General features: G+C 41.1%; 1 protein-coding gene across 1 annotated transcript in view; it reads right to left on the bottom strand.

Moving 5' to 3' along the window:
* The window catches only part of LOC115226459 (zinc finger protein 208-like), a gene marked incomplete at its 3' end in the record, with an annotated part of 53,502 nt that overhangs the window by 12,598 nt on the left and 15,375 nt on the right, over positions 1-25,529 (bottom strand). Inside the window, exon 3 of the mRNA XM_029797455.2 lies at positions 12,429-12,512. Coding sequence (XP_029653315.2) covers positions 12,429-12,512 — 84 coding nt within the window. The remainder of the gene's footprint in view (positions 1-12,428; positions 12,513-25,529) is intronic.

The following is a 25,529-nucleotide window of genomic DNA, read 5'->3' on the forward strand; positions in this document are numbered from 1 at the left end:
GTCATACAGGAGAGAAACCATATCACTGTGATATCTGTGGTAAACCGTTCTCTGAAAATAGTACCTTAACTAAACATAAACGTATTCATACAGGAGAGAAACCATATCACTGTAATATCTGTGGTAAATCATTCTCTCAGAAAATCTCCTTAACTAAACATAAACGCACTCATACAGGAGAGAAACCATATTCCTGTGATATCTGTGGAAAACTGTTCTCTGAAAATGGTACCTTAACTAGACATAAACATATTCATACAGGAGAGAAACCACATCCCTGTGATATCTGTGGTAAATCATTCTCTCAGAAAATCGCCTTAACTACTCACAAACGTATTCATACAGGAGAGAAACCATATTCCTGTGATATCTGTGGAAAACCGTTCTCTGAAAATGGTACCTTAACTAAACATAAACGTATTCATACAGGAGAGAAACCATTTCCCTGTGATATCTGTGGTAAATTATACTCTACTAATAGTCAACTGACTTATCACAAACATATTCATACAGGAGAAAGACCATATCACTGTGATATTTGTGGTAAATCATTCTCCCAATCTGGTTCCCTAACTATACACATACGCATCCATACAGGAGAGAAACCATATCAGTGTGATATCTGTGATAAGTCATTCTTGGATGGCGCTCGCTTAACTAAACACAAACGCGCTCATACAGGTGAGAAGCCATATCAGTGTAACATCTGTGGAAAATCATTCTCACGTACTGAACCCTTAACTAAACACAGACGTATTCACACAGGAGAAAAACCATATCGGTGTGATGTCTGCGGTAAATCGTTCTCTCGAAATAATTGTTTAACTACTCACAAACGTATTCATACAGGTGAAAAACCATACCGCTGTCGCATCTGTGGTAAATCATTTCCTGTATCTTCTCCCTTAACGATACACATGCGTACTCATACAGGAGAGAAACCATATCGTTGTGATATCTGTGGGAAATCCTTTACCCAAAATCATAGCTTAGCTACTCACAAACGCTTTCATATGAATGAAAAGCCATATCGTTGTGATATCTGTGGTAAATCATTCACTCTAAATGATGCTTTAACTAAACACAAACACATTCATACAGGAGATAAACCATATCAGTGTGATATTTGTGGTAAATCATTTTCTCAGGTTGGATCCTTAATTACTCACAAACGCATTCATACAGGTGAGAAACCATATCACTGTGATACCTGTGGTAAATCTTTCCCTTCAAGTAGCCGCTTAACTACTCACAAACGCACCCATACAGGTGAGAAGCCACATCACTGTGATACCTGTGGTAAATCTTTCCCTACAAGTAGCAACTTAACTAAACACAGACGCTCTCATACAGGAGAGAAGCCATATCCGTGTGATATCTGTGGTAGATCATTTTCCGATAGAAGTACCTTCAATAAACACAGACGCATTCATACAGGAGAAATGCCATAACATTGCAATGCCAGTAGTAAATTATTCTCTGAAAGTAATTTCGGATCTTTTCGGTTTGAACGGCAGTTTTTTCTAGCGGTGTCATATGAAATTGTCACCCATAATTATGACCCTAGTATCGATCTATTGCATTTCGATCTGTTTTAGGGTTAAGGGTGGGGGAAGGGTATCTATTTTCCTTCAGAAATGTAAATAAACCCAATCTGTTTCTTAAACGAGAGACATATTCATATGGCACAGACTGTTTTTTTTTTTACCTCAATAGACGTCAGTGATTGGTTGAAATTGCAGAAATTGAAGAGAAAAAAACAATAAATATCTTACAAACTATAGAATTTTCTCAATAATGCCAAGAGAAAAAGATGTTTTATAAACACATTCTACCAGTATACGAAGTTTAAAATTTTCTAGTTACCTAGAAATTATGTTAAAAACTGCCGTTCAAACCGAAGAGATCCCTTTTTTTCTGATGATTTTCTTTTTAAATTGTTTCTATAAAAAAAGACATTAAACGTCGCCCTTTTCAAGCCTAGCCAGGCTCGTGGGCCCGGAAAAAAACAACAAATATCTTACAAACTATAGAATTTTCTCAATAAAGCCAAGAGAAAAAGATGTTTTATAAACACATTCTGCCAGTATACGAAGTTTAAAAGTGTTTAGTTGCCTAGAAGTTATGTTACAAAGTGCCGTTCAAAAGGAAAAGATCCTGTTTTAACCTCAATATAGACGTCATTGATTGGTTGAAATTGCAGAAATTGAAGAAAAAAACAACAAATATCTTATAAACTATAGAATTTTCTCAATAAAGCCAAGAGAAAAAGATGTTTTATAAACACATTCTACCAGTATACGAAGTTTAAAAGTGTTTAGTTACGTGGAAATTATTTTAAAAAACTGCCGGTCAAAGTGAAAAGATCCCAAATATCTTACAAACCATAGAATTTTCTCAATAAAGCCAAGAGAAAAAGATGTTTTATAAACACATTCTACCAGTATACAAAGTTTAAAAGTGTTTAGTTACATGGAAATTAGTTCACACAGAAAATAAGAATTGTGTTTTTACCACCTCCTAACACTTTATTTTATATTACCATAACTATATCGTGTATACGTAACAGTGTATTCTGATGTTTTTAATAAAATTCCTTTTTCCAATCACTTGTGAGTTTTATGTGTATTCTATCATTGGAAGGATTCAGTTTTGGTAAGATTTGGACAATTTCTTTCATTTATTTTAACTTGATTGTTGTAAAAGGCAGACTGTATGATGCATGTGTACGAACAGCCATGCTACATGGCAGTGAAACATGGGCCGTGACTGCTGAGGACATGCGTAAGCTCGCGAGAAATGAAGCTAGTATGCTCCGTTGGATGTGTAATGTCAGTGTTCATAGTCGACAGAGTGTAAGTACCTTGAGAGAAAAGTTGGACCTAAGAGGAATCAGATGTTGTGTGCAAGAGAGCCGATTGCGCTGGTATGGTCATGTGGTGAGAATGGATGAAGATAGGTGTGTGAAAAAGTGCCACACCCTGGCAGTTGAGGGGACCTGTGGAAGAGGTAGACCCAGGAAAACCTGGGTCGAGGTAGTGAAGCACGACCTTCGAACTCTAGGTCTCACCAAGGAAATGACCAGAGACCGAGACCTATGGAAGTATGCTGTGCGTGAGAAGACCCAGCAAGACCAGTGAGAACAATCAAAATCAAATCATATATCAGAAAGCAGGGGTTAAGTGACCCATCTGTTCGTGTCCGCTGTCAGCCTCGTCTGGCACCCGTGCCGGTGATACGTAAAAGCACCATTTGCTCATGGCCGTTTGCCAGCTCTGCCTGGCCCCGTGTCGGTGGCACGTAAAAGCACCATCCGTTCGTGTTCGTTGCCAGCCTCGCCTGGCCCCGTGCCGGTGACACGTAAAGGCACCTTCCGTTCGTGGCCGTTGGTCAGCTCTGTCTGGCCCCGTGTCGGTGGCACGTAAAAGCACCATCCGTTCGTGGCCGTTTGCCAACTCTGTCTGGCCCCGTGTCGGTGGCACGTAAAAGCACCATCCGTCTGTGTCCGTTGCCAGCCTCGGCTGGCCCCCGTGCCGGTGACACGTAAAAGCACCGTCCGCTCGTGGCCGTTTGCCAGCTCTGTCTGGCAACCGTGTCGGTGGCACGTAAAAGCACCATCCGTTCACGTCCATTGCCAGCCTCGGCTGGCCCCCGTGCCGGTGACACGTAAAAGCACCATCCGTTCGTGGCCGGTTGCCAGCTCTGTCTGGCCCCGTGTCGGTGGCACGTAAAAGCACCATCCATCCGTGTCCGTTGCCAGCCTCGGCTGGCCCCCGTGCCGGTGACACGTAAAAGCACCGTCCGCTCGTGGCCGTTTGCCAGCTCTGTCTGGCAACCGTGTCGGTGGCACGTAAAAGCACCATCCGTTCGTGTCCGTTGCCAGCCTCGGCTGGCCCCCGTGCTGGTGACACGTAAAAGCACCGTCCGTTCGTGGCCGGTTGCCAGCTCTGTCTGGCCCCGTGCCGGTGACACGTAAAAGCACCATCCGTTCGTGGCCGTTCGCCAGCTCTGTCTGGCACCTGTGCAGGTGGCACGTAAAAAACACCCACTACACTCGCGGAGTGGTTGCCGTTAGGAAGGGCATCCAGCCGTAGAAACACTGCCAGATCTGACTGGGCCTGACGAAGCCTTCCAGCTTCTCAGACTCCAGTTGACCCGTCCAACCCATGCTAGCATGGAAAACGGACGCTAAACGATGATGATGATGATGATGATGATGATGATTGTTGAGGTGAATGCTTCTTTGCAGATGTCAATATAACATTAACCCTTACTTCATATAAATGCCATGTGGCTTGCATACTTCTAATCGAAGGTGTGCAATTGATACTGCTCTGGTAGCCAAGGAATGTTAAATATAGTCATAGGCACAGGAGTGGCTGTGTGGTAAATAGCTTGCTAACCAACCACATGGTTCCGGGTTCAGTCCCACTGCGTGGCATCTTGGTCAAGTGTCTTCTGCTATAGCCTCGGGCCGACAAAAGCCTTGTGAGTGGATTTGGTAAACGGAAACTGAAAGAAGCCTGTCGTAGTGACCGCATGTGTACCGTTGGCGATTTCTTTTCCTCCGTCTTTCCTTCTATGTTTCCAACGAAGAGCTCCGCTCGAAACGTTAAGCCCTCCTTCTTTCCTGAACGTCCAATAATACTATATTTGTTCCACATCCTCACGTTGTTGTGCTTTTTTGTGCTTTCTTGTATAGATTAACTGTATATATATATATGTATATGTATGTTTGTGTGTCTGTGTTTGTCTCCCCCAACATCGCTTGACAACCGATGCTGGTGTGTTTACGTCCCCGTCACTTAGCGGTTCGGCAAAAAGAGACCGATAGAATAAGTATTGGGCTTACAAAGAATAAGTCCCGGGGTCGATTTGCTCGACTAAAGGCGGTGCTCCAGCATGGCCACAGTCAAATGACTGAAACAAGTAAAAGAGAAAAGAGACCGATAGAATAAGTATTGGGCTTACAAAGAATGAGTCCCGGGGTCGATTTGCTCGACTAAAGGCGGTGCTCCAGCATGGCCACAGTCAAATGACTGAAACAAGTAAAAGAGTAAGGTTTCAAATGCCCCTAATGTTTAACTTAATTGTAAGAAAACAAAAGTAAATGTTAAAATGAAACTGGACAGTGAGGGGCATGGACAGGTTGGATTGTACAAGTATCTTGGAGCCCAAATCTCTGGTAAAGCTACAGGTAAGAATTTGGAATGGTCAGTGGCAAGAGAGGAAGAGGTTGACCAAGAACCCGCTGGCTTGACACCATCAAGAGTGATACCGGAATGGACATAGGCAGTCTGAAAGAAGCGGCCCAGGATAGAACTGACTGGAGGACACTGATCCATGGAGTAACCGAGAGTCGACTTCGACTGAGCGGATAGATAGATAGATATATTATATATATACGGAATGGTCAGTGGCAAGAGAGGAAGAGGCCGACCAAGAACCCGCTGGCTTGACACCATCAGGAGTGATACCGGAATGAACATAGCCAATCTGAAAGAAGCGGCCCAGGATAGAACTGACTGGAGGACACTGATCCAACGAGTGACCGAGACTCGACTTCGACTGAGCGGATATATATCATCATCATCATTTAGCGTCCGCTTTCCATGCTAGCATGGGTTGGACGGGTCAACTGGGGTCTGTGAAGCTGGAAGGCTTCATCAGGCCCAGTCAGATCTGGCAGTGTTTCTACGGCTGGATGCCCTTCCTAACGCCAACCACTCCGCGAGTGTAGTGGGTGTTTTTTACGTGCCACCTGCACAGGTGCCAGACAGAGCTGGCAAACGGCCACGAACGGATGGTGCTTGGCCGTTTGCCAGCTGAAAGAAGCGGCCCGGGATAGAACTGACTGGAGGACACTGATCCAACGAGTGACCGAGAGTCGACTTCGACTGAGCTGATATATATATATATATATATATATATTATATATACGGAATGGTCAGTGGCAAGAGAGGAAGAGGTCGACCAAGAACCCGCTGGCTTGACACCATCAAGAGGGATACCGGAATGGACATGGCCAGTCTGAAAGAAGCGGCCCAGGATAGAACTGACTGGAGGACACTGATCCAACGAGTGACCGAGAGTCGACTTCGACTGAGTGGTTAGAAAGAAAGAAGAAGAATTTGGATATGGCTAGCCTTAGCAAGAATGTTCATGGAAAAGCTTAATAACATCTGGGGCAGCGAGAGTGTCTCAAGTAAAAAACGAAGCTGGTGCAAGCACTTGTTAGGCCAGTGGGTGGTACGGCCCTTTGGGAAGTGGGTGGTGGGCAGCATTGATGAAAGTTGGACGATAATGGGGTGGCCAAAAGGGGTGTGGATGGGTGTATAAACAACAAAGTAATTGGTTAAATAGGTTAAGTTTTATTTGTGTAATATGGTTTTGAATTTGCTTCAGAAAGTGGTAGGAGTGGCTGTGTGGTAAGTAGCTTGCTAACCAACCACATGGTTCCGGGTTCAGTCCCACTGCGTGGCATCTCGAGCAAGTGTCTTCTGCTATAGCCCCGGGCCAACTAATGCCTTGTGAGTGGATTTGGTAGACGGAAATTGAAAGAAGCCTGTTGTATATATGTATATATATATATATATATATATATATATATATATGTATGTGTGTGTATATGTTTGTCTGTGTTTGTCCCCCTAGCATTGCTTGACAACCAATGCAGGTGTGTTTACGTCGCTGTCACTTAGTGGTTCGGCAAAAGAGACCGATAAAATAAGTACTGGGCTTACTAAGAATAAGTCCCGGGGTCGATTTGCTCGACTAAAGGCGGTGCTCCAGCATGGCCGCAGTCAAATGAATGAAACAAGTAAAAAAAAAAAATATTTGTGGAGGTGAATGAGGTGAAGAAGGGCTCTAAGAATGTAACCTGGATACTAAGGGGAGAAGTAGCCTGAAAATGTTTGGGAACCTCTGCATTAGGCTAATAGGCATTTATAGTTGTAAAGCTTGGACTGTCAACAAATTTGAAGAGAATATAATCAGTGTGTTTGAAATGTGGTTATATAGGAGAATCAGAATCGAAATCGATCAACATCAATGGAAATTGTAGCTGTGATACCAGTGCTGGTGGGACGTAAGCGAACCATCCGAACATGGCCGTTGCCAGCGCTGCCCCGACTGGCTTCCGTGCCGGTGGCACGTAAAAAGCACCTTCCGATCGTGTCTGTTGCCAGCCTTGCCTGGACCCCGTAAAAGCACCATCCAATCGTGGCCGTTTGCCACATAAAAAGCACCCCCTACACTCACAGAGTGGTTGGCGTTAGGAAGGGCATCAAGCCGTAGAAACATTGCCAGATCAGACTGGGCCTGGTGCAGCCTTCTGGCTTCCCAGACCCCAGTTGAACCGTCCAACCCATGCTAGCATGAAAAGCAGACGCTAAACGACGATGATGATGATGATGACAGGAGAATGTTACAAGGACAATTGACAAGTCCCTTAACCTGTTGGGGCATTGCAGCATATCTAGATTAAGGAAGCCTGACAGAACCCATCCCTACCCAGGCTAAACTCATTTCTACAGCTGAGTGAACTGGAGCAACATGGAAGTGTTTTGCTCAAGAATACAAAGAACTGCCTAGTCCAGGGATTGAAACCACAATCTTATGGTCACGAATCCAATACCCTAACTGCTGAGCGATGTGCTTCCACTGGTGATACTCATTTCTACAGCTGAGTGGATTAGAACAATGTGAAGTGGTTTTGCTCAAGAACACTACACATCACCTGGTCTTACAAGGACCATTGGGCAAATTACTGCATGTGTAGAGGGCAGTAGATCAAGAGGCAGGCAAAGAATGTGTGGATGGACAATATCTTAAGCTGGTAGGACATGAGTGGCAAGGCAGTTGGAGAGTCCGTTCTTAATCAGTCCGTGCTAGGGTGCCAAGAGCACCATCCAAGCATTATCATTGCCAGAGCAGCTAACTGGCTTCCGTGCCGGTGGCAAGTAAAAGGCACCATTCGAGCGTGATCGTTACCAGCGTCGCCTTACTGGCACCTGTGTCGGTGGCATGTGTAAAAATATTCGAGTAAGGTCATTGCCAGTACCACCTGATTGGCCTCTGTGCCAGTGGCACGTAAAAGGCACCATTTGAGCGTGATCGTTACCAACGTCGCCTTACTGGCACCTGTGTCGGTGGCATGTGTAAAAAGATTCGAGTAAGGTCATTGCCAGTACCACCTGATTGGCCTCTGTGCCAGTGACACGTAAAAGGCACCATTTGAGCGTGATCGTTACCAGCGTTGCCTTACTGGCACCTATGTCGGTGGCATGTGTAAAAAGATTCGAGTAAGGTCATTGCCAGTACCGCCTGACTGGCTCCCTGTGCCGGTGGCACGTAAAAAGCACCCACTACACTCTCGGAATGGTTGGCGTTAGGAAGGCCATCCAGCTGTAGAAACTCTGCCAGATCAAGATTGGAGCCTGGTGCAGCCATCTGGTTCGCCAGTCCTCAGTCAAAATCGTCCAACCCATGCTAGCATGGAAAGCAGACGTTAAACGATGATGATGATATAAAGTTATCCTCCTGTTTATCTCTTATTCACTGCATGATCACCTTTAATGTTTAGTATTTATATAAAATAATGCCAAATCTGTGAAATCTATAGTTTATTAATTGGACAAACATATGATTTGATCAGATGTTCTACATGCGCAGGAGTGGCTGTGTGGTAGGTAGCTTGTTTACCAACCACATGGTTCCGGGTTCAGTCCTACTGCGTGGCACCTTGGGCAAGTGTCTTCTGCTATAGCCTCCAGCCGACCAAAGTCTTGTGAGTGGATTTGGTAGACGGAAACTGAAAGGAGCCCGTCGTATATATGTATATATATGCGTGTGTGTGTTTGTGTGTCTGTGTTTGTCCCCCTAGCATTGCTTGACAACCGATGCTGGTGTGTTTATGTCCTCGTCACTTAGCGGTTTGGCAAAAAGAGACCGATAGAATAAGTACTGGGCTTACAAAAGAATAAGTCCCGGGGTCGAGTTGCTCGATTAAATGCGGTGCTCCAGCATGGCCGCAGTCAAATGACTGAAACGAGTAAAAGAGTAAAAGCAGAGTATAAAAGAGTATGTAAAAATGACACAAAAATAATTTAAGAATAAACCAGCTTTATTTAGATTTCATGATGTCTTTAGAGAGAAATGATGTAAAAAATAAAGATTATAGGCCACACAGTCAAGAAGATAAATCAAGGATGGTGAAACTCCTGCAAACAGATTCTATTGTGGCCGAAATATTCGTGCGTACAAAATATAATAAATTTTTCAATTATAAAATGTATACAATATTCACATTCCTATTTGCGACATAGGTCGCATTTCCACTACGACTTAAAATGGTTAGTCTCAGAAATTCTTCCATTTGAATGGAAATTTTGTTTTCACTCACTTATGCATACCTTTCCTTCTTGGGACACAAAACTCTACTTGTGAAGACCTGTTGAGGCAAGTGAAAATCAAAATCAAAATCGATCAACATCAATGGAAATTGTAGCTGTGATACCAGTGCCGGTGGCACATAAGAGGACCATCCGAACGTGGTCGTTGCCAGTGCAGCCCCGACGGGCTTCCGTGCCGGTGCCGGAGGCATGTAAAATGCACCATCCGATCGTGGCTGTTTGCCAGCCTCGTCTGGCCGCCATGCCGGTGGCACGTAAAAAGTACCATCCGATCGTGACTGTTTGCCAGCCTTGCCTGGCCTCTGTGCCGGTGGCACATAAAAAGAACCATCCGATCGTGGCCGTTGCCAGCCTCGCCTGGCCTCCGTGCCGGTGGCACATAAAAAGCACCATCCGATCGTGGCCGTTTGCCAGCCTCGTCTGGCACCTGTGCCAGTGGCACGTAAAAAGCAAAAAAGCACCCACTACACTCATGGTGTGGTTGGCATTAGGAAGGGTACCAAGCCGTAGAAACATTGCCAGATCAGACTGGGCCTGGTGCAGCCTTCTGGCTTCCCAGACCCCAGTTGCACCATCCAACCCATGCCAGCATGGAAAGCAGATGCTAAACGATGATGATGAACACACTAGCACTATGACCCAGTGTTGCCAGGTCTGGTGCTAGTGCTTGTTGTTCGTTGCCGGATCGTTTTACGGCATACTTAAGGAATGATAGCATATCAAGCATTTTTGGTCTTTCATGAAAATCCCGCTCTCTTGTCATTCACTTGGTCTAACTCCTTAATTATTCCCTGCATTTCTCAAATCAAAAAAGCGTGCACGTTTGAAAGCCAAAACGCATGATAACGCGTCTTCGCAAAACACAAAAGTGCACTGAGTCATACAGACTGTCTGCAAATGTGCACACGCATTCAACTGTCAAGTGTAAAATTATCTCGACACTCTAACCACTGAGCCGTGTGCTCTCTCTTTTTTTTTTACTCTTTTACTTGTTTCAGTCATTTGACTGCGGCCATGCTGGAGCACCGCCTTTAATCGAGCAAACTCGACCCCGGGACTTATTCTTTGTAAGACCAGTGCTTATTCTATCGGTCTCTTTTTGCGGAACCGCTAAGTGACGGGGACGTAAACACACCAGCATCAGTTGTCAAGCAATGCTAGGGGGACAAACACAGACACACAAACACACACACGCATATATATTTATATATACATATATACGACAGGCTTCTTTCAGTTTCCGTCTACCAAATCCACTCACAAGGCATTGGTCGGCCCGGGGCTATAGCAGAAGACACTTGCCCAAGGTGCCACGCAGTGGGACTGAACCCAGAACCATGTGGTTGGTTAGCAAGCTACTTACACACAGCCACTCCTGCCACAAAAAAATATTTACTACATATCATGATATGGCTTCTCTCCTGTATGTGTACGGATGTGTCTGGTTAAGTCTCCAGTATCAGTGAATGATTTATCACAGATATCACACTGATATGGTTTTTCTCCTGTATGAGTACAGATGTGTCTGGTTAAGTCTCCAGTATCAGTGAATGATTTACCACAGATATCACACTGATATGGTTTTTCTCATGTATGAGTACAGATGTGTCTGGTTAAGTCACCAGTATCAGTGAATGATTTACCACAGATATCACACTGATATGGTTTTTCTCATGTATGAGTACAGATGTGTCTGGTTAAGTCACCAGTATCAGTGAATGATTTACCACAGATATCACACTGATATGGTTTTTCTCCTGTATGTGTACGGATGTGTCTGGTTAAGTCTCCAGTATCAGTGAATGATTTACCACAGATATCACACTGATATGGTTTTTCTCATGTATGAGTACAGATGTGTCTGGTTAAGTCACCAGTATCAGTGAATGATTTACCACAGATATCACACTGATATGGTTTTTCTCATGTATGAGTACAGATGTGTCTGGTTAAGTCTCCAGTATCAGTGAATGATTTACCACAGATATCACACTGATATGGTTTTTCTCATGTATGAGTACAGATGTGTCTGGTTAAGTCACCAGTATCAGTGAATGATTTACCACAGATATCACACTGATATGGTTTTTCTCATGTATGAGTACAGATGTGTCTGGTTAAGTCTCCAGTATCAGTGAATGATTTACCACAGATATCACACTGATATGGTTTTTCTCATGTATGAGTACAGATGTGTCTGGTTAAGTCACCAGTATCAGTGAATGATTTACCACAGATATCACACCGATATGGTTTTTCTCATGTATGAGTACAGATGTGTCTGGTTAAGTCACCAGTATCAGTGAATGATTTACCACAGATATCACACTGATATGGTTTTTCTCCTGTATGTGTACGGATGTGTCTGGTTAAGTCTCCAGTATCAGTGAATGATTTACCACAGATATCACACTGATATGGTTTTTCTCCTGTATGTGTACGGATGTGTCTGGTTAAGTCTCCAGTATCAGTGAATGATTTACCACAGATATCACACCGATATGGTTTTTCTCATGTGTGAGTACAGATGTGTCTGGTTAAGTCGACAGTATCAGTGAATGATTTACCACAGATATCACACTGATATGGTTTTTCTCCTGTATGAGTACAGATGTGTCTGGTTAAGTCGACAGTATCAGTGAATGATTTACCACAGATATCACACCGATATGGTTTTTCTCCTGTACGAGTACAGATGTGTCTGGTTAAGTCACCAGTATCAGTGAATGATTTACCACAGATATCACACCGATATGGTTTTTCTCCTGTAAGAGTACAGATGTGTCTGGTTAAGTCACCAGTATCAGTGAATGATTTACCACAGATATCACAATCAAGGATTCTCGCCTGTATGAATACATTTGTGTGTAGTTAACTGATTACTAGTAGAGAATGATTTACCACAGGTATGACAGTCATATGGCTTCTCTCCTGTATGAATACGTTTATGTTTAGAGAGACAATCATTTCTAGCGAATGATTTACCACAGATATTACACTGATATGGCTTTTCACCTGTATGATTATGTTTATGATTAGTGAGACCCTCCTTTCTAGAGAATGATTTACCACAGATATCACACTGATATGGTTTTTCTCCTGTGTGAGTACGGATGTGTCTGGTTAAGTCACCGGTAGCAGTGAATGATTTACCACAGATATCACAGTGATGAGGATTCTCACCTGTATGAATACGCTTGTGTATACTTAATGCACTACTTGTAGCGAATGATTTACCACAGATAATACACTGATATGGCTTCTCTCCTGTATGAATACGTTTGTGTGTAGTCAAGTCAGTACTTTTAGAGAATGATATACCACAGATATCACAATGATACGGCTTCTCTCCTGTATGAATACGCATGTGGACAGTTAAGTCCGAAGTATTAGAGAATGATTTATCACAGACGTCACAGTGATATGGTTTCTGTTGAGCATGAATATATTTGTGTGAAGATAGGTTACTTAATTGAGTGAATGATTTACCACAGATATCACAATGAAATGTCTTTTCCTGCGTATGAATGCATTTGTGCATACGTAAAGCCGTTAAGTGAGAGAATGATTTACTACAGACATCACAACGATGTGGTTTTTCACCTGTGTGAATGCGTATGTGAACAGTTAAACCAATCTTTTGAGAGAACGATTTACCACAGATATCACAATGATGTATCTTTTCCCCTGTATGAATACGTTTGTGAGTACGTAAAGAGGTTAAATGAGAGAATGATTTACTACAGACATCACAATTATGTGGTCTTTCCCCTGTATGAATACGTATGTGAACGGTTAGGTCAATTTTTCGAATGAATGATTTACCACAGATATCACACTGATGTGGTTTGTTGCCTGTATGACTACGTTTATGACTAGTGAGACCATCATTTCTAGAGAAGGATTTACCACAGATATCACACTGATATGGCTTTTCTCCTGTATGAATACGAATGTGTTTGGTTAAGTCACCAGAAGCAGTGAATGATTTACCGCAGATATCACAGTGATGAGGATTCTCTCCTGTATGAATACGTTTGTGTGCAGTCAAGTCACTACTTCTAGAGAAGGATTTACCACAGATATCACAATGAAACGGCTTCTCTCCTGTATGAATACGCATGTGGACAGTTAATTCTGAAGTATTAGTGAATGATTTACCGCAGACATCACAGTGATATGGTTTCTGTTGCATATGAATGTATTTGTGTGAAGATAAATTATTTAACCGACTGAATGCTTTACCACAGATATCACAATGGTATATCTTTTCCCGTGCATGAATGCATGTGTGCAGACGTAACGCAGTTAAGTGAGAGAATGATTTATTACAAACACCACAATGGCATGGTTTTTCACCTGTGTGCGAGCGTATGTGAACAGTTAAACCAACCTTTTGAGAGAATGATTTACCACAGATATCACACTGATATGCCTTTTCTCCTGTATGAATACGATTGTGAGTACGTAAAGAAGTCGTGTGAGAGAATGATTTACCACAGACATCACAATGATATGGTTTTTCTCCTGTATGAATGCGTTTGTGTGTGGTTAGGGTACTTCTTTGAGCGAATGATTTACCACAGATATCACACTGATGTGTCTTTTCCCCTGTATGAGTACGTTTGTGAGTATGTAAATTAGTTAAATGAGTGAATGATTTATTACAGACGTCACAATTATGGGGTTTTTCTCCTGTGTGAATACGTATATGAATAGTTAGACTGAACTTTTGAGAAAAGGATCTTCCACAGATATCACAGCGGTACGGTTTTGCCCCTGTGTGAACACATTTGTGAGTATATAATTTAATTCTTTGAGAGAATGATTTACCACAGACACCACAATGATATGGCTTCTTGCCCACATGAATGTTTCTATGTTTAGCTAAGCAATTCTTTTTAGAGAATGATTCCCCACAAATATCACAGTGATATGGTTTCTCACTCCTATTAATACACTCATGTTTAATGAGGTTACTTTCCAGAGAAAATGATTTTTGACAGATACCACAATGGTATGAGGATTTTTCAGTCACTTTCTGCATCTCTTCAACAAAATAATAAATCAATCCTTTAAGTCTGTCACATTATCCATTGCTTCAATAGTTTTCTTCTCTCAGAACAATATACGGTTTATTTTCTTGTTTCACTTTTTATCTTTTATTTCTTTTAAATGTTTTACAGCTATTTTCTCATCAATTCTGACTTTACTCAATATCTGAAGATGCCACAAACATATTTGAAACTTCATCCAAATTTAATTACTAGAAGGCAAATTCATCTTGTACATACTGCAGACTACACAGTAGAGAAATGCTGCCATTAAACTCCGTTCACAAGAAATATTTCACTGTAGTTTACCACAGAATTATATATTTGTTGCATATAACGTTTTTCTTTAGTCTTTAAAAGATAATAAATGTTGATGATGAATCTGATGGAAGCAATTCTTTGATGTCACAGTTGTCTGATATTCTGAAATAAGAGAGAAACAACAGCATAAGATATAGAAGAATCATTTTAGTAGCAGAGATGCAACAATGGAAGCGTTACTCCATTTCTACAGAGATAAATTCTAGAAGCAAACATTTCCTGAACAACTGAACTTTACTTTTCAATTTGTTATTAAATTGACATCACACAACATAGTCCAAAGCCTATATCATATATGTGGAGATGCAATGGCCCAGTGGTTAGGGCAGCAGACTCGCGGTTTCAATTCCCAAACCGGGGATTTTGAGTGTTTATTGAGCGAAAATATTTTTTTATCATTAAACTCTATTCACATTATATTAAAATATTGGCAATCAATCAGAAAGGACCCCAGAATTGTCGTTAGACTTGTTATTCATTCATTAGTTTCTCTAAATTTCACCAACGCTGTCTTCGGAAGATCCTCAACATCAGCTGGTAAGACAGAAGAACTAACGTCAGCTTGCTACAAGAAGCAAAAATGACCAGCATCGAAGCCTATGTCATCAAAGGCCAACTAAGATGGAGCGGCCACGCGGTTAGAATGACTGACGGACGACTTCCCAAACAGATCTTCTACTCCCAACTCAAAGACGGCAAGCGTACAAAAAGAAGGCCAGAAGAAACGCTACAAGGACTCCCCGAAAATGAACCTCAAAAAGTGTGACATTGACTTCACCAACTGGGAGGAAACGACAAAAAAACAGACCACTCTGGAAAACCACCATCCATGAGGGAACGGCGAATTTCGAGTCGAAAAGGTCTGCGGAGCTGGAGGAGAAAAGACGACGACGGAAGGAGCGCCAACAACAACCACGTGCGACTCTCCCTTCCGGCACTAGATGTCTGCACTGTGACCGATCTTTTCGAGCAAGAATTGGTCTTATCAGTCACCTGCGGACTTACCAATAAATTTGTGCGAAGACCATCATCCTCGACCTTGAGGGATTGCCATCAGTTTCTGTAATGAGCTTTCGGTTGGATGACGTGCTGAAGTGGAAGAGGAACAGCGCGTCTATAAGAGACATTGTTAGTGATAATATTTCATGTGTTCACAGTTGACAACACTTGCTCTCACGCACTCACCGAAGCTAACGAATGAATGACATGTCTAACAACAACTTTGAGACCTATTCTGATTGACTGTAAATATATTAAACAAGAAATAATAAATTAAATATTAATAGGCGCAGGAGTGGCTGTGTGGTAAGTAGCTTGCTTACCAACCACATGGTTCCGAGTTCATTCCCACTGCATGGCGCCTTGGGCAAGTGTCTTCTACTATAATCTCGGGCTGACCAAAGCCTTGTGAGTGGATTTGGTAGACGGAAACTGAAAGAAGCCCGTCGTATATATGTATATGTGTGTGTGTCTGTGCTTGTCCCCCCCCCCAACATCGCTTGACTACCGATGCTGGTGTGTTTACCTCCCTGTAACTTAGCGGTTCGGTAAAAAAGAGACCGATAGAATAAGTACTAGGCTTACAAAGAATACAGTCCTGGGGTTGATTTGCTCGACTAAAGGCGGTGCTCCAGCATGGCCACAGTCAAATGACTGAAACAAGTAAAAGAGTAAAAGAGCTTTGAAAATTTGCAAATTTGGGGTAATTTTAGCCAATCAAATGCCACAGACACATTAAAATTCCGGCAACGAGGATTAGTTAACTCTGGATTTCACCCCTATATAGTTCGTGAATTTAGAGGGTTTAGATTTGCGATACTATCCCTTTACCTCCCATCGTAGATGGGCAGATTCCTAACCATTCCGCTCGCGCATTCACAGCAAACAAAGCATAGGGCCAGAGTTTAGATCGTGTAGGTGTATTTTAACCCACTCCGATGTTTACACACGGCCAGTTATACGTCGCTACGAGTAAAGCAATTGGACTCCAGTAATCTGAAAATTAGTGTCGACCAAACAGAAAATATCGTCTACAAAGAAGCTTTGTTATCCTATTGATATTATATATAATAATATAATAATGAAATTATTGTATACAGTGCTTAGGTGCACCACAACTAGTCAGAGTATAGTACAAATGTCTGGAAAGCAAACAATGCATGAGTCAGATACATGCTTGTGTATGTATGGAGGGGAGAAAATCAGGTGTAGTGTTGTCGGATCTCAGAAAGCATGGAAGGAATATGTTTCCTAATTTAAATAAAGAAATTTGTGAACTTTGAATGTATACGAGTATAAACAAACGTAAACAACCAAAAGGATCGCCAATTCTGTTAAACAAAGTAAGATCGCGCACCGGGACCTCTCTTCTTCAGTAGTACCCAGAGTTCTGTATCACCAACGATAATGTGATTTCTTTAAGACATTACCTATTTCTTTATTACCCGCAAGGGGCTAAACATAGAGGGGACGAACAAGGACAGACATAGGTATTAAGTCGATTACATCGACCCCAGTGCGTAACTGGTACTTAATTTAGCGGCCCCGAAAGGATGAAAGGCAAAGTCGACCTCGGCGGAATTTGAACTCAGAACGTAACGGCAGACGAAATACCTATTCCTTTACTACCCGCAAGGGGCTAAACATAGAGGGGACAAACAAGGACAGACATAGGTATTAAGTCGATTACATCGAGTCCCAGTGCGTAACTGGTACTTAATTTATCGACCCCGAAAAAGGACGAAAGGCAAAGTCGACGTCGGCGGAATTTGAACTTTAAGACATCATCTAGTAATCTATCAAGTCCGTTTACACATTTCTCAGTACATAATGCTGTTATGACTTCCCTCTTTCATTTTATGCCGCCAGGTACTTACTAGCGAACAGTGGTCCCGGTGCGCGCACTCGCGCTAGCTAGTCGTAAGTAGTCGATCCTACAACGACTCGCGCGTACGTTTGTATTTCAAGGCTGAATACATATCAAAGCCAGAAAGGCATAACTTCGTTATAAGTACCGGAAACATTTCAAGAAAGTGTTTTTATATATATATATATACTAGCAGTATCGCCCGGCGTTGCTCGGGTTTGTAAGGGAAATAACTATATAAGTATTTTTAGAGAGTTGTAGCCAAAAAATAGCAAAAAAATGCATTAAAAATGGAAAAAAAATTATGGTAAATTTTTTTTTAAATCGTTGACTCATCGTAGACATTTTTAGAGAATTACTTCCCTTATATAATAGCGAAAAAATGCATAAAAATGGAAAAAAATGATGGTAAATTATTTTTAAAATCGTAGACTCATCGTAGACGCGCGCTAATACCCAGAAGGGCTCGATATGACTCACGACTATAAGATACCCGAATTTGGTTAAACTGCACCGCAAAATGTGGGAGTAGTTAGGAATCTAAATCGTAGGAGACAGACAGCACACAACCTCACTTTTATATATAAAGATATATATATTGGGGGTTAGGGTTAGGGTTTTTTTCGAACAAAGTAAATAATTTTTTAAACTAAGTAAATAAATCATTTCTAAGGTTAGGATTAGGTTTAGGGTTAAAAAGACGTAGGATCGACTACTTACGACTAGCCAGCGCGAGTGCGCGCACCGGGACCACTGTTCGCTAGTAGAACCATACCGCCATAGCAGATGCGTAGATTTGCTCTTTATAGGTAAACGTCTGGAGAAGGAAATAATTTTTTCCAATGCTGTTTACCTCTTTTCCCTTCTTTATTCTTGCTGCATCCTTGAAATGCCACAATTCAATTACTTATACAGATTATGACATATTTAAAGGAAATATGTGTAAGTTGTTTCCCCTTTATAAAATTTACTTCTTGAATTATCCTATAGATGGCTCTGCTCCTACCTTTTTATCGTTTCTTGGGTTTGCTTCGCAAGACTCTGTAATCTTTCTCTCTATCTATATATAAAGCTGAAGAAGGCGGCGAGGTGGCAGAAAGGTTAGCGCGCTGGGCGAAATGCGTAGCCGTATTTCGTCTGATGCTACGTTTTGAGTTCAAATTCTGCCGAAGTCGACTTTGCCTTTCATCCTTTCGGGGTCGATAAATAAAGTACTAGTTACGCACTGGGGTCGATATAATCGACTTAATCCGTTTGTCTGTCCTCTCTGTGTTTAGCCCCTTGTGGGTAGTAAAGAAATACGTATTTCGTCTGCCGCTAACGTTCTGAGTTCAAATTCCGCCGAGGTCGACTTTGCCTTTCATCCTTTCGGGGTCGATTAAATAAGTACCAGTTACGCACTGGGGTCGATGCAATCGACTTAATCCGTTTGTCTGTCCTTATTTGTCCACTCTATGTTTAGCCCCATGTGGGTAGTAAAGAAATAGGTATTTCGTCTGCCATTACGTTCTAAGTTCAAATTCCGCCGAGGTCGACTTTGCCTTTCATCCTTTCGGGGTCGATAAATTAAGTACCAGTTACGCACTGGTGTCGATGTAATCGACTTAATACCTATGTCTGTCCTTGTTTGTCCCCTTTGTGGGTAATTAAGAAATAGGTATTTCGTCTGCCGTTACGTTGAGTTCAAATTCCGCCGAGGTCGACTTTGCCTTTCATCCTTTCAGGGTCGATAAATAAAGTACCAGTGGGTAGTAAAGAAATATATATAAAGCTGAAGTTGTCTGTGTATGGCAGGTTTGGTAGCCTTCAACTAACACTATCTCCTCCGAGACCCTGAGAGTATGATAGAAGAAGGCTTGCTCTTCCTTGTGTAGAAGAAAAACTTCAAATTGGACCATGTTAACACCAAAAATTAGTTACATCAAAAAGGTGCTTTTCTTCTATGAAAATCCCTATTTTTTACGATTTTTTGACTGCTGTGTTGTCATTTTTCGGTGTATTTCAACCAGAAAAATGTTCACCTAAAGAGCTACATAATGCAAAATTTTTACTTTTCTAAATTCCAATTCTAAAGGGTCGAAACAAACCCGAGCAATGCTGGGTTTGTACTGATACCTTTTCTACATGCCAAGCAGGGCCATCTTTCTGAAGTGATCTGCAATTTGTGTTTCCCTACTTATCAAATACTTTAGTCTTTGCTACATTAATTCTTGAAACTTCTTCTCTAGTTCTGGCAGTGATTCAGCAATAAGAAAAAGGTCATCAGCATTGAGGAGCTCCCAAGGGCAGCTGGTTTTAAATTCTTCAGTTATAGCATAGGCGCAGGAGTGGCTGTGTGGTAAGTAGCTTGCTTACCAACCACATGGTTCCGGGTTCAGTCACAATGCGTGGCATCTTGGGCAAGTGTCTTCTACTATAGCCTCGGGCCGACCAAAGCCTTGTGAGTGGATTTGGCAGACGGAAACTGAAAGAAGCCTGTCGTATATATGTATGTGTTTGTGTGTCTGTGTTTGTCCCCCTAGCATTGCTTGACAACCGATGCTGGTGTGTTTACGTCCCCGTCACTTAGCGGTTCGGCAAAAGAGAGACCAATAGAATAAGTACTGGGCTTACAAAAGAATAAGTACCGGGGTCGATTTGCTTGACTAAAGGCGGTGCTCCAGCATGGCCGCAGTCAAATGACTGAAACAAGTAAAGAGTAAAGAGCATGGAGAACCATGATAAATCAGAGAGGATTAGGAACCAAATCCTGGTGGAGTCCAACTTGTACACTAAACTACTTGCTATACTCATTAGCAACTCACACAGATATCATACAATCTGCCTTTCACTCTGAGAGAGAAGCCCTTTATTTCCAACAGAGGTAGGGGCTCTCAGAACTTTGTCCAGCCTATTCTTATTCTCACAGCTACACTTGGAGAATCCACCTCCACTACTGACTTGGTCACTTAGGTAACAGAAGCTATCAACTACCTCTAGCTTACCCCACTGGCAGTCGATGGAGTCTGTTTTCTGTAGATTTTTAGCGTTTAATATATTTGCTCACCTTCCACACACATAAACTATTTTCCCAATTAACATTCCTCTGATAGTGCTAAAATTCTCGGGGCCTGATTCATTCGACTAAAATATTCTTCAAGGAAATGCCCCAGTATGACCGCACTCTAGTAACTGAAACAAGTAAAAACTAAAAGATAAAAGAAACTATTTTATCAGTTCTGTTTGAAGCTATTTTTTCCAAAATGGCTGTCAATGTGTTTTGATATCAAGTTTAATTTTACCTGCTCGTTTCACTGAAGCAGTTTTCCTCTTTACTGAGTTTATATTTCACTTTCTATTAAACAATTTCAGGATCTTTTCTGTTTGACCGGCAGTTTTTAAAAATAATTTCCACGTAACTAAACACTTTTAAACTTCGTATACTGGTAGAATGTGTTTATAAAACATCTTTTTCTCTTGGCTTCATTGAGAAAATTCTACAGTTTGTAAGATATTTGTTGGTTTTTTTTCTTCAGTTTCAACCAATCAATGACGTCTATTGAGTTAAAAAACATTCTGTGCCGTATGAATATGTCCCTCGTTTAAGAAACAGATTAGGTTTATTTACATTTCTGAAGAAAAAAAAGATACCCTTCCCTCCACCTCTAACCCTAACCCTAAAACAGATTGAAATGCAATAGATCGATACAAGGGTCATAATTATGGGTGACAATTTCATATGACACCGCTAGAAAAAAACTGCCGTTCAAACCAAAAAGATCCCAAAATTTATTGAAATGAATAATAAGTGAAGTCAGAAAAAAAGACAAAAAAAAAATGAGAAAAATATTACTATAAACTGTTCCAATAACAATTTTATTCTCTATTTCTTCTTCCCTCTGTCATTTGACTCCATTACAACTTCATCATCATCATCATCGTTTAACGTCCGTTTTCCATGCTAGCATGGGTTGGATGGTTCGACCGGGGTCTGGGAAGCCAGAAGGCTGCACCAGGCTCCAGTCTGATCTGGCAGTGTTTCTACAGCTGGATGCCCTTCCTAACGCCAACCACTCCGTGAGTGTAGTGGGTGCTCTTTACGTGCCACTTGCACAGGTGCCAGGCGAGGCTGGCAACGGCCACGGTCGGATTGGTGTATTTTACGTGCCACCGGCACAGAAGCCAGTCACTACTTATATATCTGAGCATGTTTGTCTACTACCACCACTTGACAACCGGTGTTGGTTTGTTTACATCCAAGTAATTTGGCAGTTTGGCAAAAGAAACCAATAGAATAAGCACCAGGTTTTAAAAAACAAATTCTCGGGGTTAATTCATTTGATTAAAAATTCTTCAAGGTATTGCCCCAGAATGGCCACAGTCTAATGACTGAAATAAGTAAAAAATAAAAGATAAAACAAACTATTTTATTAGTTCTGTTTGAAGTTATTTTTCTCAAAATGACTATCAATGTGTTTTGATATCAAGTTTAATGTCATCTGCTCGTTTAAGTTCAGCAGTTTTTTATTTCACTTTAATAATAATGAAATTATTGTATACAGTGCTCAGGTGCACCACAACTTGTCAGAAAGTGCGTATAAAGTATATGCAGTAATGTACAAATGTCTGGGAAGTGAACAGTGTATGAGTCAGATACATGCTTGCGTGTGTATGGAGGGGAGAAAATCAGGTGTAGTGTTGGAAGCATGGAAGTTTTGAAGGATGCAGTGCTCTGACAACTAACAACTGATGCCGGCAGTTTGTTCCATGCTTCAGCAACTCTTAGCGTGAAAAAATGTTTCTGAAAGTCATGGGAGCTGTGCTGTTTTCTGACTTTGTAAACATGTCAACGGGTGTTAGACGGGTGGAGTTTGAAAAGGGGCTCAGAGTTATTGTTAATAAGATGGTTAATAATTTCATGGGTGTCTGCATATGCAGTAATGTACAAATGTCTGGGAAGTGAACAGTGTATGAGTCAAATACATGCTTGTGTGTGTATGGAGGGGAGAAAATCAGGTGTAGTGTTGGCGAATCTCAGAAAGCATGGAAGTTTTGAAGGATGCAGTGCTCCGACAACTAACAACTGATGCCGGCAGTTTGTTCCATGCTTCAGCAACTCTCAGTGTGAAAAAATGTTTCCTAAAGTCATGGGAGCTGTGCTGTTGTCTGACTTTGTAAATATGTCCACAGGTGTTAGATGGGTGGAGTTTGAAAAGGGGCTCAGAGTTATTGTTTGTAAGATGGTTAATAATTTCATGGGTGTCTGCATATGCAGTAATGTACGAATGTCTGGGAAGTGAACAGTGTATGAGTCAGATACATGCTTGTGTGTGTATGGAGGGGAGAAAATCAGGTGTAGTGTTGGCGAATCTCAGAAAGCATGGAAGTTTTGAAGGATGCAGTGCTCCGACAATTAACAACTGATGCCGGCAGTTTGTTCCATGCCTCAGCAACTCTTAGCGTGAAAAAATGTTTCCGAAAGTCATGGGAGCTGTGCTGTTTTCTGACTTTGTAAATATGTCCACGGGTGTTAGATGGGTGGAGTTTGAAAAGTGGTGACCAAAACCTTTGGCAATATGCTGTGCTTCAGAAGGACTTGTCAAACCAAGTGAAATCATGGTTGTAGCTGATGCCAAAATGTCACATAACAGGCACCCATGCCAGCAGCATATAAAAAGCACCCTTCAAAAGCTGGGCCTTATGGAGGTGATAAGTGACTAAGATCTTTGGCAATATGCTATATGCTAGAGAAGGACTCGTCAAGCCAAGTGAAAAGGTAATTGTGGCCAATGCCAGTCTCGTGTAACTGGCACCTGTGCTGGTTGAACATAAAAAGCACCCACTACACCAGTGATTTTCAACCAGGGTTCCGTGGAACCTTAGAGGTCCGCCAGTACAGTCCAGGGGTTCTGCAAGAAGTTACAAAACTGCTAAAATCAGCAGTAATTTTTAATTCTCCTGTGCAGATATGTGTGCATAAGACTATTAAATTATTGCACAGGGGTTCCTCGAGCCAGTGGAATGTTTCCCTGGGGTTCCACTCCAGCAAAAAGGTTGAAAAGCACTGCACTACACTCTTGGAGTGATTGGCATCAGGAAGGGTTTCCAGCCATAGAAACCATGCCAAATCAGATTGGAAGCTGGTGCAGTTCGACGGCTTAACAGTTTCAATCATACTGTTTAACCCTTTTGTTACCAACCCGGCTGAAACCGGCTCTGGCTCTGTAGTACAAATGTCTTGCTTTCATAAGTTTTGAATTAAAATCTTCCACCAAACTTTAGTCACAATTTATGTTCCTAATACTAGCTTAATGATAATTAAGTTATTTTACTAAATTCTTTGTTATGTTTAAGATTAATTGAAAGAAACTCAGAGCATCTCAACAGAAATATGGTGACAAAAGGGTTAAAATATATAATAGAGAAACAATTCTTAACCCGTTTGATACCAAGCTGGTTGAAACCACCTCTGGCTCTGAGTACAAATGTCTTGTTTTCATAAGTTTTGAATTAAAATCTTCCACCAAACCTTAGTCACAATTTATGTTCCTAACACTAGCTAAATGATAACTAAGTTATTTTACTAAATTCTTTGTTATATTTAAGATTAATTGAAAGAAACTCAGAGCATCTCAACAGAAGTATGGTAACAAGAGGGTTAAAATATGTAATAGAGAAACAATTCTTAACCCGTTTGATACCAAGCTGGTTGAAACCACCTCTGGCTCTGTAGTACAAATGTCTTGTTTTCTTAAGTTTTGAATTAAAATCTACCACCAAACCTTAGTCACAATTTATGTTCCTAACACTAGCTAAATGATAACTAAGTTATTTTATTAAATTCTTTGTTATATTTAAAATTAATTGAAAGAAACTCAGAGCATCTCAACAGAAATATGGTAACAAGAGGGCTAAAATATATAATAGAGAAACAATTCTTAACCCTTTTGATACCAACCTGGTTGAAACCACCTCTGGCTCTGTAGTACAAATGTCTTGTTTTCATAAGTTTTGAATTAAAATCTTCCACCAAACCTTAGTCACAATTTATGTTCCTAACACTAGCTGAATGATAACTAAGTTATTTTATTAAATTCTTTGTTATATTTAAAATTAATTGAAAGAAACTCAGAGCATCTCAACAGAAATATGGTAACAAGAGGGTTAAAATATATAATAGAGAAACAATTCTTAACCCTTTTGATACCAACCTGGTTGAAACCACCTCTGGCTCTGTAGTACAAATGTCTTGTTTTCATAAGTTTTGAATTAAAATCTTCCACCAAACCTTAGTCACAATTTATGTTCCTAACACTAGCTGAATGATAACTAAGTCATTTTACTAAATTCTTTGTTATATTTAAAATTAATTGAAAGAAACACAGAGCATCTCAACAGAAATATGGTAACAAGAGGGTTAAAATATATAATAGAGAAACAATTCTTAACCCTTTCGATACCAACCTGGTTGAAACCACTTCTGACTCTGTAGTACAAATGTCTTGTTTTCATAAGTTTTGCATCAAAATATACCACCAAACCTTAGTCACAATTTATGTTCCTAATACTAGCTTAATGATAACTAAGATATTTTACTAAATTCTTTGTCATATTTAAAGTAATTGAAAGAAAGACAGAGCATCTCAAAATAAATACAGTAACGAAAGGGTTAACCCATACCAGCATGGAAAGCAGATGCTACATGGTGATGACACAATTACACTTCCAAATGAATAGCTACATGAGAAGCTAACTGGCTTTTATACAAGAATGATTTACTGCACCTCTCACACTGGTACGGTTTTTCTCCAGTATGAATACGTTTGTGAGTCGTTAGGTGAAACCTCCGAGTGAATGATTTACCGCAGATATCACAAAGATATGGTCTTTCTCCTG

Source organism: Octopus sinensis, linkage group LG30 (assembly GCF_006345805.1).
Source record: "Octopus sinensis linkage group LG30, ASM634580v1, whole genome shotgun sequence".
In the NCBI taxonomy this organism is placed as follows: domain Eukaryota; kingdom Metazoa; phylum Mollusca; class Cephalopoda; order Octopoda; family Octopodidae; genus Octopus; species Octopus sinensis.